The sequence below is a fragment of the Periophthalmus magnuspinnatus genome, chromosome 13, assembly GCF_009829125.3.
Source record: "Periophthalmus magnuspinnatus isolate fPerMag1 chromosome 13, fPerMag1.2.pri, whole genome shotgun sequence".
NCBI classification, from domain to species: domain Eukaryota; kingdom Metazoa; phylum Chordata; class Actinopteri; order Gobiiformes; family Gobiidae; genus Periophthalmus; species Periophthalmus magnuspinnatus.
Genome location: NC_047138.1, coordinates 31321977 through 31338377, shown reverse-complemented (window position 1 = coordinate 31338377; position 16401 = coordinate 31321977). Strand labels below are relative to the sequence as shown.

Below are 16401 nucleotides of genomic sequence, written 5' to 3'. Positions count from 1 at the left end.
AATACTTAATCGCTACGGCAACGGTCTTCATTTCTCCTCAAAACCGTGTCATTTTACTGCCCGCTCGCTTTTAAACACACGTATTTTCGCCCGCTCACACTTTCAGTCCCACAGCTGTAACCCAGAAGTGTGTTACCGTTACCATGACAATTACGGCGACCGTGGTTTGCTAAAGCTGCACCACGTCACTTTTTTTTTTTTCCCCGCATGTCTCCGTGGAGATGTCATTGCTTCGCCTGAAATACTCCACAATATGACTTTAAATGTATCGATCTCCGCCGAGACCAGCAGCTGACGCCTTCAGGCCAAGTTACCAGTCAGATCTGCGGAGAGGCGAGATGTGTGTGTGTGTGTGTGTGTGTGCTTTTCAAGGAACGTTTGAGGCGTAAAAACAGCTGTAATAAACTAAACGCAAAAGATAAAGTATTAATGCTACGCTGTGGGACATTCCCTCCGTCAGAAAAGTGCCAGTGCAGGTGATGAGGCTGGTTTTCACACAAATGATCCTCTCGTGGGTTTGGTCCGGTGACTCCCTGGTTCGAGGGCAACTGCTCCACTGTGAAAAATACACATTCAAGACGACTGTAGTTCTCGAAGTAGTAAAAGTATTTGTAGTAACAGAAGTTTGCAGTGGTAGTGGAACGTTCAAACTGCAAAAATGACTGGAGCTGTGTGTATCCTGCCCCCTACTGTTTAAAAACGGTACTCAACCTCAGGGTCAACCAAACAGGAAGTGATCACGGGCGCGACTCCACCCCCTTCGACTCTGGCTCCGATTCACTTTCCATGTAAAATCTGCGGACTCGTGACTTGTCGTTTTGGTTTTAAAATGCTCGTTTCGCTCGATCTGAACATTAATAACGGACAAATCGGATCTCGACGTCACTCCCGCTAGCGTTAGCAACAGGTCGGAGCTGGAGCTGAACGCCGTGGGTGACGTCACTTAAGTCGCTTCTTTATTCACCTTATTCTGGAAGTTTCCGTGGGCGCCGCCATCTTCATTCTGGTGGTATTGTTTTCCGCGGGGCTAGCGATTATTTTGACAGTAAATACGTTTTATCGGGATTTATTCGCCACTGAAAAGAACGGGAAGTGCGGTCTGTTTAGGTCGAAACCGAGGTCACGGAGAGGTCAACTTTATGGAATCTGAACTCTAAATCTTAAACGGGTCCTTGAAGTTTTAGTGTTTTACGTTTGAGTGAAAAAAAGAGCCAAACACAGAGCCGTACAAAAGCGTAGGTTTATCACGGCCGATACTTCACGTGACTCGTACCATGACTCAGCACTTTACAAAGGCATGAAAAACAAAAATAAACATGAAGTATTGCGTGGTTCATTCATAAATACACCGACGTCACAGTCCAGGTCGGTCCAGAGATCACCCCGCCCCCCCCCTCCCCCCCGCCGACACGTCACCATGGAAACGAAAGAACAGGACGACTATGGGACATTCAGAGTTCAGCCGCGTGATTGGTCGAGTCGGGTCATGTGATGCGGAGGAGGAGGTCGTCGTGTGGTCGCGCCGCAGACGTCCAGGTGGTCCAGATGCACTGCAAAGAGAAGAAGGAAAGTGTAAGTTTTATACGACGGGTTTCTGTCATGGAGTCCGCAAGAATTATGAGCCGTTATGAGCCGTATCCCAGGTATGAGCCGTATCCTCCTTATGAGCGGTACCCCGGTTGTGATCGCGGTAATGAGCCCCAAGAGCAACATAAACAGCCACAGAAATGAATATTGATACTTTGCAGTGACATCACTCTGAGGTCGTTCTGCATGTGTGTCTATGGCAGTTTCCGTGGCAACATAAAATTTGGATGTTTACAGAAGTTTTAAGATCGTCTGAAAACTCAAGAAAAAAAATACATTTCCAGGAGCCTGCGATCAATCCGAGTGTTCATGGTCCTGTTTATGAGTTTGATTTTACACATGCTGGCTAATGCTAATGCTAATGCTAATGCTAGCTTGTGACTGTGATGTTATTCGAGGGACTTGTTTAACGGCACGAATCACCTGTTGCAGTTCAGATAAATCAGGTCTTTCTGGTCAGACTGTGTTAAAATAAAGCTCAGATTAAAGTCTAACTCGAGTCCCAGAGCTGCAGACAGAGCAGTGCCTCCAGTTAGCGCCACACCCCGAGGGAATATTGAAAACATCAGCTGCAAAGTATTAATAGTGTTAACTCATGGCTTCATCGTACAGTCCCGTGTGTGACTTTAGTCTGCACATGCTCAGTATCGCGCCAGGACATGGAACATTACGGAACATTCCAGCGAGTATCCGGGGTAACGCGCCGCTACTTCCTGTATTTTCCAACTTTTTGTTTTCTGCTTTTCTTCACAAACTGATGTAAGTCTATGACGAAAACTGACTTTGTGGGGTACGACGGTAAAGGTAAAACGTCTTAAAGCGCCAGACGCTCCTTTTACCTTTAGTGATGATGTCATTGTGATGTCATCGCTCGGGTCCTAACTGGGGTTGGGCCTCTCTGCCGACCTCTGGATCTAAAAAAAAAACAGAAAAACAAAAAGAAAACACATTTATAATTCACTTTCGGAGCACCTCCTCTGTGAAAACGACGCCTCAGTGTCATGATTCAGTGTCAGAGCAGGACGGATGCAGCGCAAGCAAAAGTGACGGCTCCGCCCGCGAGCACCAGGGGGCGGCAGAGCGCTTCAGACCAGGGACGCTACGACCCACAGACACAAAAAAACAAAAGCGCAAAAAGGAAGCGAAAATCTGAACACAAACCAGGTGAATTTGATGAGGAAAAAACTGGAAACTCAAATCTGAGAGTGATGTTGGAGACAGGCAGAGGGAGACTGTACCTGGGACTGTTCTCTGAGGAATTCTGGGAGCTGAAATTCCCCTTTAAAAACCTGAAACACAAAACACTACGTTTAAATGTGCTGTTTACCAGAGTTTAGACAAGCCTAAAACATGTCCCTGTGTGTCAGATGCCCTCCCTGTGTGTGTCAGATGCCCTCCCTGTGTGTGTCAGATGCCCTCCCCGTGTGTGTCAGATGCCCTCCCCGTGTGCCTGTGTCATTATTGGATTAGTTTCAGTTCAGATTTCAGTGACGTCATCAGGTCCAGAATTCCTTCTCGGGATTACACTTGGAAATTCTGACTCCCTCCCTTTTCCCTCCTCCTCTCGTCTCCTCCTCCTCTCCCCCTCCTCTCTCTCCCCCTCCTCCTCTCCTCTCTCTCTCCTCCTCTCCTCCTCCTTTCTCTCCTCCTCCCTCTCCTCTCCTCCTCTCTCTTCTCCTCCTCTCCTCCTCCCTCTCCTCCTCCTCTCTCCCTCCTCCTCTCTCCCTCCTCCTCTCTCCCTCCTCCTCCTCCTCTCTCTCATAGTTGAGTCTGATCAGCACATCTCAGATGAATCAGGGGAAACCAGTGAGTCACCACAGAAACATGTGAGACACGGAGCAACTCAGGACGACCTCCAGATCTCCTCTGCTCCTCCTCTGCTCCTCCTCTCTGCATCCTCTGGTCCTCTCCCTCTCTCCTCTGCTCTTCTTCTCCTCTCCTCTGCATCCTCTGCTCCTCTCCTTCTCCTCTGCTCCTCTACTCCTATCCTCTCTGCATCCTCTGGTCCTCTCCCTCTCTCCTCCTTTCCCCCTCTCCTCTCCTCTGCTCCTTTTCCTCTCCTCCCTCTCTGACCCATCTTATTCACCAAAGTCCAAACTCCTCACAGAAACGACCTGACCTCAGAATCCAACCCAGAATCTTCTGGCTGCGAGGCACGAGTCTAACCACTACTCCACTTTACCACTAATTAAAATGCAATGTAGAAGCTATTACGAGATTAAAAGGAGCAGCTCCATTTCTCCACCGCAGGCATCGGGAGAATGTGGAGGCGCGGCGGAGGGGGCGGGCTAACTCCTGGGAGGGAGCAGACTAAACCCTGGCCTGAGTGTTTCCATGTGTGCTTCATCAAACGGAGCTTCCAGGGCTTTGGGCCAGATGGTTCAACAGCAGCAGCTTCAGGAGTTCAACCCTCAACTCACCGAGGGGCCCGTCTATAAACAGAAGAGTGACCGTGTGTCCTCGGGCAAGACACTTTCACCACGAGGTCCAGTTACTCCCCACGTTTCATAATAAGTCACAGAGAAATACGCAAGAAGATACTCGTAACTTTAAAACCAACAAATCGACTTGGGTTTGGCGAGTTTTTCTGCATATTTGTATACGCTCAAAACGCTCCGTTCCACCTTGTGATGTCATCAAGTGGTAATTTTCAAGTGAACAGCTCCTTTTTACCTTAAATTCAGTCGAGATAAGTGGCAGCTCCAGATTCGCCGAAATGATCCAAATGATTCTAGAAATGAAGGTGTGTGGAGTTTAAAAACACAGTGGAGCACTTCCTGTATCACCACATGATGACATCACAAGGTGGAACAGAGCATTTTCAGTTTGAGAAAAGAACTCCGCGTAAATCTGAAGGTTTGTTTGGTGTGTTAAACATGTGTGAATGAAACAAAACACAACTCCAGGTCTGTTTTGTGACGAGGAAACATCATAATCAGGCTCTTTGTCACAAAGGATCATGGGAAATCCGCCGCCTGATGCCGTCCCAGGCGCCTGATCCTCCGTTTTTAAGATTTACAGCATCATAAACAGTATAGACACGTGTGAGAACTATAAGGAAGCAGCTGCCTGACACTGTCCCACACGGTTGTTTCTGTGTCGTGGTGCGATGTCACAGCTGCGGAGAGCACAGAGTGGGCGGGGGCTATGTGGGCGGAGCTAAAACATGTTTCTGACTCGTGGTTTAAATCTGGTACAGGCACTTTAACCTCTGAGCGACGGGTCGAGATCTACTGCACATCTGTCTGAGCGCTTGTGTTTCAGACGGAGCTTCACACATGGTTTAGATTAGTACGAAAAACAAGACTGCGTGAGATCAGGAGTCTAACCCACAACCTCCAGGGCTAACCACTCTGCCACAAGGACACAGGGAGAACATGCAAACTGCACAGAGTCGATTTACAGACACAAAAGTGAAATAAAAAAACCCAGGATCATGTAGAGGGTTAATACGAACATTTAAGAACAAAATGAGTCTGAAGCAGCAGAGACAGAGAGAGGACACGGTTTATCAATAGAAAGTGAACTGGAGCCAGAGTCGATGGAGGAGGAAGTGCGAACGTGATCACTTCCTGTTTGTAGCGTGGCGTGTAGGTTAGCGTATTTTTAAAAACAGTTTATGTTTAACCCACAGCCTCTTCACAGAGACGAGGAAACAGGACTTTTACTTTGAGGAAATGATTATTTTCAAAAGCTGAAGTCAGAATCTGGAGAGTGAACACGGAGCGAACACGGAGTGAACACGGAGCGAACACGGAGCGAACACGGAGCGAACACGGAGTGAACACGGAGCGAACACGGAGTCAACACAGAGTCAACACGGAGCCGATCTGCATCTGGAGCCAGAGCAGAAGTAAGACACTAACAGTCTCCACACGGGTCAGAACCTCCGTCCACACGGGTCAGAACCTCCGTCCACACGGGTCAGAACAGAAAGATGAAAACTGAGGTTTGTAAATCTGTCAGAAAATATTAGACTGAGGCGTTTTGAACTTTCACGGTGGATTAACTGTAACACAAAACACATTTAGACCATGTTTCCTTTAAATCACATGTGTCAAACTCAAGGCCCAGGGGCCAAATGCGGCCCGCCATGTTATTTTATGTGGCCCGTGAAAAGATAAATGAAAAGGCATGACTGTTATTTTAGGGTAGGTTATTTTAAGTCTGTGCTGCTTTAATGTTTGCACTGACAATAAACTAATGAGGTTTTCCCAACAAGTGGAACTGAGAAATATTTGCAAATAATCATCACAAAATGTTCATCAAGAGGAAAATTGTCGGCGTGGAAGGAAGTTTGGAGGAAGAAAGGTGAAGTTTGTGCTTTGAGGAGAAAAACTTGTATGTTTTTTGTGTTATGAGGCGCGGTCGGTACAATCTACGTCGACATTTTGACACCAAACACGGAGTTAAGTGTGAAAAAAAACAACAAATTGTCCAATAAAAGACCGTATTTGTGAGCAGGTGTGTCCCGACCAGACACACACTTTTAAAAATGTCAGTTTATCACAGAAACCGTTATTTAACAAATTAAAAAGTAACTACATTTATTTCATTTTTTCAATATTTTATTTCATTCATTAAAACAAAACAAATCAATTATTTTACATGACATTGATTTACATTTAGTGACATTTCTCCCGCCGCACAGTCACATCTGGCCCTTGACGGCGGCCATTTTGCTGATGCGGCCCTCTGTCTCGGGGTGGCTCCACCTGCACTCTGGAGCGGGCTGAGTGCGGCGTGAACACGGTGTGAACGCGGTGTGAACGTGGCGTCGGACCAGAGCTGCTGTTTGACATGTTTGTCTGAGGAGGCAGTTTGGATCACCTTAATATCAGCGACAGTCTCCTCCTGCCTCTGTCTCTACACTGTAAACTGGTGCTAATATTCAAGGTGCCATTGGCCTTGGGGTCGGTGCCCATCCCCCCAGTCCGTCTGCTAACGGGCTGGTGGGATGGAAATATGACGTCATGTTCACATCACCACTCGTTAGGTCGATGTAAAAGAGCATTTGCTTTGAGAGCGGTCTGCTTGGGCCAGTGCTAACCAATTCTGGACCACAGTAAATGACGAGTCTGGGTGGAGTCGCTCCGAGACCTCCTCCTGCGCCCTTGAACTCTGGAGCAGAGTGAGCGTGGTTGGTGCCCATCCCGCCAGTACGTCTGTTAACGCGCTGGAGGGATAGATGTGCGTGCATATTGACGGGTCTCTTCCCCCCCCACCCAAATTGCACCCTTGTGTCGAGAAGAAAGTTCCTACTCCGCAGTAGCACAGGAGAAACAGTTGACACGTTTCAACCAGGAGAAGATCCGCTGGAAGTAGTTTTTCCTTTTCTTTGGTGAGCCGGTGGAACCTGGTGTGGGCTGTTCTGTGGACATCGGAGCCACCCTGTTCTTCCATCTTGGTTTCTTTTTCTCTTTAGGTCTGGGACATTGCTCGTTGTCCTCCTCTTGTGAAATTCGGTTTTCAAATGCGAAGATGATGGGCCACGGTGTAAACACCTTTTCTTTCTGATTTGGAGTTTCTGTCTTCTCCACAATGTCTGGGGTCGCCTTCATCTTACTCTGCAGACTGTCACTCTGCTGCTCATCTTCCTCCACAGCCTGCGTACTTCCAGATGATTTTTCCTCCACAGCCTGCGTACTTCTAGATGAATCTTCCTCCACAGCCTGTGTACTTCCAGATGATTCTTCCTCCTCAGCCTGTGTACTTCCAGCTGGTCTGACCACGATCACCTTTGTTTTAGGTTCTCTCTCTGCCATTGGGATCGCCAGATGCTCTACACTCTTTCTCAGTTGGTCATCATCAATGAAGGGTACAGTGTTTTCCGGTGTGGCCGGCTTCACCAAGATGACCACAGGTTCCTTCGTGGATGTTTTCTGGATGGAGTCAACCTGCTTCTTCTGTACAGGTTGTTCCATCCTTCTCTCCATAGAAGTAAAATGATATTCTAGGATCTGAGCAGGAGTGATCCTCTGAGTCCCATCCATATTGAGCATGGCCTTCACCAGGTTAATGCATTTAACCAGCTCATTGTCTTGATAATACTTGGTCATAGAATTGTGGCACTCAATTAGTTCTTCCAGAGATCCAAAGTCGTCCGTAGAATAATTTTTGATGGTACCCGGAGACAGGCCACGACTCTCTTCAAACTGAGATGTGGTCATTAACACCCAACCGTCTCCATTTGGTATGAAAAACTCACGGGTATTAATTCCCTCATTGAGAACATTGTCAGGAGGTTGACCGAAAACTTTGATCATACGTTTCAGAGTCTGAAATTCTGTTTGGTTGGGAAACAGATCAGTCCCAATAAGCATCTTGACTAGCATGTTGCCCAGAGACCAGACGTCTATGGCCTGGTTGAACGGGAGTCCGAGGATTATTTCTGGAGCCCTGCAGTTGACCGGTTGAACCTTCATGCCTGGTAGTGCCTTCTTCGTCCACAAACATGGGCCAAAATCAGCCAGTTTGATCCTGATTGGCTCGTTTCCACACACCCAGATACTTTCCAACGTAACACGAGTGTGAATTACGCCTTTGGGCCTCAGAGCCTGTAAAGCTGTGGCCGTCTGTTGGACAATGGCCTGGATGTCGCTTAATGGTAGAGGGTAGTGTCTTTCCATGTACCCCACCAAGCTCATGTTCAGCTTCTCCAACACAAGAACCTCCCCGCGGCTGGTTTGCAACGTGTCAATAAATCGGACAATATTCTTTTCATCCATTTTATATGCTACAATTTGCCGCAGCACTTGAACCTCCCGCTTAGTCCTATTGTTGGGACATGGCAAGTTGATCGTCACAATTTCTCCGGTGTCCAGTTGCCTACATTTGTATAACTGACCAAACTTTCCAACCCCCAGCATTTCGGTCACCGTGTAACCTTCAGGGAGAATGTGTTTGATCATCTGCTTGTTGCACTCATTGTCACTTTTCTCGTCCACGCATCGTTCCGTTGTGCTGCTCTCAGGTGGCTTCCATTTAGCACAGATAAACGGATGTTGGAGGATTTCTGATGGTGTAATTCTTTTATCTGGATCAATTTCCAGCATCCTACCAAGCAGCAATATGGCTGCTTCTAGCTCTCTGTCCTCCTCCAGGCTTGACAACTTCTTCTCGACCTCCGTTAGATGGCGAAGTGACATGAAGTCTTCGGTGTAGTACTTACACGACTTGTGTCCGTATTTTTTCAGCATTTGAGAGTCAGTCCTCAGTCTCCAAGATTGGCCGATACGCTTAAAGTATTTTCGTGTGTGAAGCCCTCGGTCGAGGACTCTGGATGGTGCGCCGAAGAGTTTCACTATCACTTTCAACGTTTCATATTCCGTGAAGTTAGGGAATAAGTGAAAGTTAAGTATCAAAAAGGCTCCCAGGATTCCCAGGTTCCACATATCCACAGCCTCGTTCAAAGGCAAACCCAGAATGACTTCAGGAGCTCTGTACCACGCACGTTGGAAGGTGGATCCTTGTTTGGCCTCGGATGTGCGTATGGCCAAACCAAAGTGTAACCCGGGTGTTTTTCCGCTCCCCTTGGCCTTGGTGCACTGTCTCTTTAAATGGGGCGCCACACCACGGCTCGCGAGTGTTGTGGGTCTCGGGAGTGTCTGAGCTGCTGCAGGTAGGCATTTAGTCCTGTAAAATTCACTCATCTTGGTTTAAACCGATCTCTAAGTGCCTGTTACGCCATCAACCTTTCTAGATGCCTCCTGCTGTATGACGATGTGCTGAGAATGACTATTAAGCGGAACTGGTGAGTGCTGACTTATTGTTTGTTTGGAGCTACGATGCTAACGCTAGCGCTCCTTTGAATTAAGTTACGGACCTGTCAGCTGGTGCTGGCGCTAGCTGCACTCGTTCCTACGAAGTATTAGACGATCATTTCTTAAAGTGCTATATTCTGTACTGGTTGAAATGCATTAATATATTTGCATAGGATTTATTGATATTGTCCACGTAATGTTAGCACTGAAATTGAGTGATGTTTACCATTGAAAACTTAATGCACTTTGAGTTATTGTGCTAATGATATGACAAAGAGTACTCTGTGATGGAAGAAATATTTATACATGTACATGGATTTTGATTATGATGATTATGATCATTATGACTAAGTATTGTGATAAATTGTTTTATTGCATTACCTTTTGTAACTTAACTGTAATACATGGTCAATGATATTACTTATTGCTGGTCCTGCTTTGTACAGGCCAGGTTCCAGTATTGGATGGCGAGCTAGAAGGCCCCGAGCCTGGACATATTGAGTGCGCCCGTCCGCCGGTGCGGTAGGAGGCGCTGCAGCCACTCCCCACACACACCCACTTGCACACACGCACACTAACAACCTCCGCTGGTGGATTGTTTGAACTTTGCGAGTTTTGCACAGACTGAAACCCAGGTTCACCAAACTTGACGATCTGAACTCTTTGTGCGCCTAAGTGGATCTATGAACTCTTCTTTCACAGCAACGTGGATTTATGAACAATACTGCTTGCGCCCCTGACCTAAACAACTCTATAAATACATTGGACCCATTTTATTTTTGTTTTACATCACACACCTTGTAAATTATTGTACATAATGTCTTTGTCGATGGCACTTCTGTAAATAATCACAGCTGAGCTCAACTTGCACATCTGAGTCTGGTTTTCATTTAACACACCATCTTCCTCCGAGCGAACCTACATCTTCTGATACTAGCCCATTTCATTTTTCATATTGCTGCATTATACATGCTACATAAAAGTGGCGAGCTAGCCAGGAGGAATTGGGCTGTGTTTAATGTACATTGTGCCTGTTGTTATTTGTGATTTTTTTCAATATTTAGTTATTTTCATCCTTTGAAACCCACAAAGAAAAAAATGGATGTATTTTTGGAAAAGGGCATCAAAATTCCAAATGCTGTGTTGGTTGAGGGCATAACAGAGACAGTAGAGGATGAAATTATTGACTTCTTGAAACAATATGGTTCAATTAATAAGCATGTAGTTATTTCGGAACCTCAGTCTGAATTTGATTGCGCTCTTGTAGTTGAATTCACAAGCGGTGCTGCTTTGGAAGCTTTGCGTCCAATATTACCCTACACTTTTGTTACTGCTAAGAAGACCGATACTTGTCATATTTCTGAACTCTCTACGGTTTATACTGATCATGTTGCTAAAGCTACTACAAAATCGTACCTCTCTGATTTGCGAAACACTGCTAAACTCTCCGGTGTCGATTATACCGAAGTTCTTAAATCAATGATGACTCAGATTGGACTGTTCATCGCAGATCTTCATCCGACTGCTCCTGGTGAAGAAGAACCGGCCAATGCAGAGCCCAATGCACTGCCACCAGAGACGGAGCCATCTGCATCTGGGCCTAAGCTCAAACTTTCCAGTAGCGATATAAATCCGCCGGGGATCCAGCGATATGTGGTGGAACACATTATGAAGAACGAGGAGGGAGTAGTATATCAGCGGCTCAGAGCATTCTCAGGACGACTGCCCAGACCTAACCATGAGTCTGACTATGAGACCTGGAGGACAGGCGTGGACCTGATGATGAGCGATCCATCTGTGTCAGATCTCCAGCGCTCCAGGAGGATAGTGGAGAGTCTTCTTCCTCCCGCAGCAGATGTGGTGAAGCACCTGAGGTTTGATACAATGCCTGCAGAGTATTTGGATACTCTTGATTCTGCATACGGAACTGTTCAGGACGGAGACGAACTGTTTGCGAAGTTCATGGACACGGTTCAGGATGCTGGTGAGAAGGCTTCCGCTTATCTCCAACGGCTCCAGGTTGCCCTGAACTCTGCTCTGAAGAGGGGAGGAGTCATCGAGTCTGATATAAACCGACATTTGTTAAACCAGTTCTGTCGAGGATGCTGGGATAACGCCCTGATAGCTGAGCTCCAGCTTAAGCAGAAGAAGACTCAACCACCTCCTTTCGCACAGTTGCTACTCCTGTTACGCACAGAGGAGGATCGGGAAGCTGCTAAAACTGTGCGGATGAAGCAACATCTTGGGCCTGCACGCCAGAAAGCCACCGCCCACGCACAGCTGACTCGTCCTGACGCTGAAGGTGGAGACACTGTTGCTGCATTGACCAACTTTACTCAGCAACTGGCCGCTCAACTAGCTGATGTCCAGCGCCAGCTTGCAAAGTTAACATCTAGCCAGCCAAATGCTGCCTTCAAGCCTTCGCCATGCAGTAAGCAAGTCAAAGGGAAAGTCACTGTCCAGCCATCACGTCGACCTGCCTTCCCCCAGCCAAAGCCTCGTTACTGCTTCCGGTGTGGCGAAGATGGACATATCCGGCCTCAATGTGAAAATGAGCCAAATTCCGCTCTCGTTGCTCATAAGAGGAAACAGTTTGCCAGAAAACAAAACCCCTCCACCAGCCATTTAAACTAAGTCCGGTTCCTGTTGTGGGGCAGACAGGAGCCAAGGGGGATCAAATCCGTCCCAAGAAAGAGAAGACGACGACCGTTAAGTGTGCTGAGGCGTTACAGTCCAAGAAGAAGACTCCTATCCGTCTTCCAAAAGGACTGGTGGGCTCAAAGTGCTCCTCCGTCATCCATGTTGCAGGACAAAGTCACCATTGTCTCCTGGATACGGGCTCACAGGTGACTACAGTTCCAGTCTCATTTTATAATCAGATCCTTAGTGAACAACCAGTTAAGCCACTTTATAACTTACTTCAGGTGGAGGGGGCAGCCGGTCAGGCAGTGCCGTACCTGGGCTACGTCGAAATGATGATCACATTTCCTAAAGATTTTCTTGGAGCAGAGTTCAACATTCCAACCCTAGCTCTGGTTGTGCCGGATGCCCATTCTGATTGTCCTTCGCCAGTTTTGATCGGCATGAACACACTAGAATTACTATACGAGCAGTATCTCGCCAGTGATGTTCCCGACTTCCAGCCAGCTGCCCAAGGCTACTGTGCAGTCTTGAAGCTCCTGCAACTGAACCATCAGCAGAGCCAAGTGGGTTGTGTCGGAGCTGTGAGGTTGCAGAGCCAGACTCCAATTTTAGTCTCCGTTGGTCAAACTATCGTTTTGGAGGGCTTCGCCAAGATAGACATTCCATCTGCAGGCCAGTGGGCCGTGATTGAGCACCCCACCTCATCGCTACCTGGTGGACTGTGTGTTCAAAGTTGCCTTATTACGCTCCCAACCCGTGCCCCATACAAGGTCCCGGTTGTCATCCGGAATGAGTCTGACCACAATGCTATCATTCCCCCTATGAGTGTCATCGCAGACATTGCCACCTCTCCGACCATACTTACCCAGCAAACTGTAACCCACATGTCAACTCAAACAAAATCCCAGAGCAACACTTTAGACTTCAATTTTGGCAATTCCCCAATCCCAGCTGACTGGAAAGGGCGAATAACAGCTAAGCTCAACCAGATGCCTGAAGTGTTTTCTCTCCATGATCTGGATTTTGGCTGTACGGACCAAGTAAGGCATAGCATCAAGCTCCACGATGAAACACCTTTCAAGCAACGACCCAGGCCAATCCATCCTCGTGACATTGAAGCTGTTCGAAGCCATCTGCGAGACCTGCTCGAAGCTGGTGTTATCCGGGAGTCAGAGTCACCCTTTGCTTCCCCGATCGTGGTGGTCCGTAAGCGGAATGGAGATGTGAGGCTCTGCATTGATTATCGGAAGCTGAATTTACAAACAGTGAAAGACGCTTATGCCCTTCCGCACCTTGAGGAGTCCTTTTCTGCTCTAACTGGCTCCAAATGGTTTACAGTTTTAGATCTGAAGTCAGGGTATTACCAGATCCAAATGGACGAAGAAGACAAGACTAAAACCGCCTTTGTTACCCCGCTGGGTTTCTGGGAGTGGAATCGAATGCCGCAGGGGGTAACGAATGCCCCCAGTACCTTCCAGAGACTCATGGAGAAGTGTATGGGAGATTTAAATCTCAAAGAAGTCCTTGTGTTCCTCGACGATTTAATCATCTTCTCTGACACCTTAGAGGAACATGAAAAGCGGCTACTGCGAGTTCTCAACCGTCTCAAGGATTTTGGATTAAAGTTGTCACCCGAGAAATGTAAATTCTTGCAGACCAGTGTGCGTTACCTCGGTCATGTGGTGTCTGAGAAGGGTGTTGAAACTGACCCCGAGAAGATATCCTCACTCAAATCCTGGCCAGTTCCCCGAAACCTCAAGGAGTTGCGGTCCTTCCTTGGTTTCGCAGGATACTATCGGAGGTTCATCAAAGATTATGCTAAAATAGTAAAACCACTAAACACCCTTACTCGTGGCTATGCACCAGTCCGCCGGTCCGCCAAAAACAAAAATCCTGCGGTGAAGTATCCGGACCCGAAGCAGTCTTTTGGAGAGAAGTGGACTTCAGAGTGTTCCGCTGCTTTTAACATCGTGATTGAGAAGCTAACATCTGCTCCCGTGCTGGGGTTTGCTAATCCACAGTTGCCTTACATCCTGCACACGGATGCCAGCACAACCGGGTTGGGAGCCGTCCTCTATCAAGAACAAGATGGTCAGCTCCGAGTTATTGCCTATGCAAGTAGAGGCTTGTCGCAAAGTGAGTCTCGATATCCCGCTCACAAACTCGAGTTCCTCGCTTTAAAATGGAGTGTTACGGAAAAGTTCCATGACTACCTCTATGGAGCAACCTTCACCGTCGTCACGGACAACAATCCTCTCACTTATGTTCTTACATCTGCAAAGCTCGACGCCACCAGCCATCGATGGCTAGCTGCATTGTCCACATACTCATTCAAAATGCAATATCGAGCAGGCAAACACAATTATGATGCTGATGCTCTGTCTAGACGTTGCCATGCCGAAGTTCCTGATGACCTCCACTCAAGACAAGAGTGGGATGCTATTCACCACCTTGCAGAACAACTGTCCAATTCAAGTGAGGCTGCAGAGATTGCTCCTGATATTGTCAATGCCATCTGTCAGAGCAGTCTCATAAGGGCGTCCCAAAAGTCCGAGTCCCTTAAGTCCGACGTCACTCTGGTTGAGACTCTGACAGTCTCTGCTGAAGCCATTCCAGCAGGTTTTGCTGAAGAAGAGATGCACGGCTTACCTGTACTTCCCTCTTTGACACACAATGAGCTGAGGGAAGAACAGAGTGCCGATCCTGCGCTTCGGGAAGTAATCTACCACCTTAAGACCGGAGAAAAGATTCCTCCCACTCTTCGAGAAGAACTTCCTGAGCTTCCCTTGTTGCTACGAGAGTTGAGTCGGTTGGAGCTGGAGGATGGAGTCCTCTACAGGAGGAGACAGGAACAAGATAAAGTTGTTCTTCAGCTCGTTTTGCCTCCAGTCTTGCGTTCTACGGTCCTGAAGAGTCTCCACAATGATATGGGGCATATGGGCATAGAGCGGACGCTCGACCTGGTGCGGCAGCGATTCTTCTGGCCGAAGATGGCAGCCGATGTGGACAACTGCATCAAGACCTGTGGCCGGTGTGTACGCCGTAAAACTCCACCTGAAAGAGCCGCTCCTTTAGTGAACATTCAAACTACACGTCCATTGGAGCTACTATGTATGGATTTTCTATCATTGGAGCCGGATAGTAGCAATACAAAAGACATCCTAGTACTAACAGACCACTTTACAAAATTTGCTGTTGCTATTCCAACCACTAACCAGAAAGCAAAGACTGTGGCCAAGTGTTTATGGAATGATTTTATGGTCTATTACGGCATCCCTGAACGCTTGCATTCTGATCAAGGGCCAGATTTTGAATCAAGATTAATCAAAGAGCTCTGTGAGGTGGCTGGGATCCAGAAAACCCGTACAACTCCATACCATCCCAGGGGAAACCCTGTCGAGCGCTTCAATCGAACTCTTTTAGGCATGCTGGGAACGCTTGAGAACAAACAGAAGTCAAAGTGGAAGGATTATGTCAAGCCGCTCGTGCACGCCTATAATTGCACGAGAAACGAGGTCACGGGGTTCACACCATATGAGCTCCTGTTTGGTCGATCGCCCCGACTTCCCGTTGACTTGGCATTTGGCTTGCCGGTGCGAGAACCATTAACTTCCTCACACTCCCAGTATGTGAAGAGCCTAAAAGATCGCCTTCAAGAGAGTTACAAGCTGGCCTCCAAGAATGCCCAGAAATCCGGTCTAAAGAACAAAAAACGGTTTGATCAGCATGTAAAACCTGCAAGCTTATCGGTCGGTGACCGTGTCCTCGTCCGGAATGTCAGGATCAGGGGAAAACACAAATTGGAAGACAAGTGGGAACAGGATGTCTATGTTGTGGTGCAACGTGCCGGAGATCTCCCAGTCTATGTAGTAAGACCAGAGACTAGGGATGGACCTACCCGTACACTGCACCGTGACCTTCTTTTGCCGTGTGGGTTTCTGCCAACCTGCATTGACGCCACAGAACTTGCTCCTGTTCGCCGTCCGCATACCCGTAGCCAGAGTCGACAAGCCAACCTTGCTGATCCAACTCTTCTGGATGGGGAGGAAGAAGATGCAGAGTCTGTCGTCCTGGAGTGTTCTCCTCGACTCCCGATGACATTCAGTGTGGAAAGAGCCAGTGAACCTGAACAAATGCCAGAGACTAGTTCTCCTGAAAGTCTAACAACTGTTACTTCTACTGGTGACACCTTACCTGAAAGTGAAGGAGCCCAGTCAGCCACCATTGAAGATCCATCCCCAAGCTGCCGTGAACCCGAGGGCCCTGAGTTAGCAGTTGGAGATGTAAACCTACCTGAACCTGCCAACCTACCTGAACCTGCCAACTTACCTGAAGAAGAAGGAATACTCACCAATGTACCTGATAAACATCCACCTGATGCTGAAGTGCCTGTGGAAATTGGGACCCC

At 47.7% G+C, this 16401-nt stretch overlaps 1 protein-coding gene across 2 annotated transcripts in view; it reads right to left on the bottom strand.

The window, feature by feature from the left end:
* Positions 1 to 1226: 1226 nt before the first annotated feature.
* tpst1 (tyrosylprotein sulfotransferase 1) overlaps positions 1227 to 16401 on the bottom strand; it is a 62441-nt gene continuing 47266 nt past the window's right edge. Inside the window, exons 4-6 of one of the 2 annotated variants that reach the window (XM_033976908.2) lie at positions 2826 to 2876; positions 2427 to 2501; positions 1227 to 1550 (exon numbers count right to left, since the gene is read on the bottom strand). In XM_033976908.2, the coding sequence (XP_033832799.1) occupies positions 2466 to 2501; positions 2826 to 2876 (87 nt within the window). In that variant the 3' untranslated portion in view covers positions 1227 to 1550; positions 2427 to 2465. The remainder of the gene's footprint in view (positions 1551 to 2426; positions 2502 to 2825; positions 2877 to 16401) is intronic. The other variant, XM_033976909.2, reaches the window with a different exon arrangement.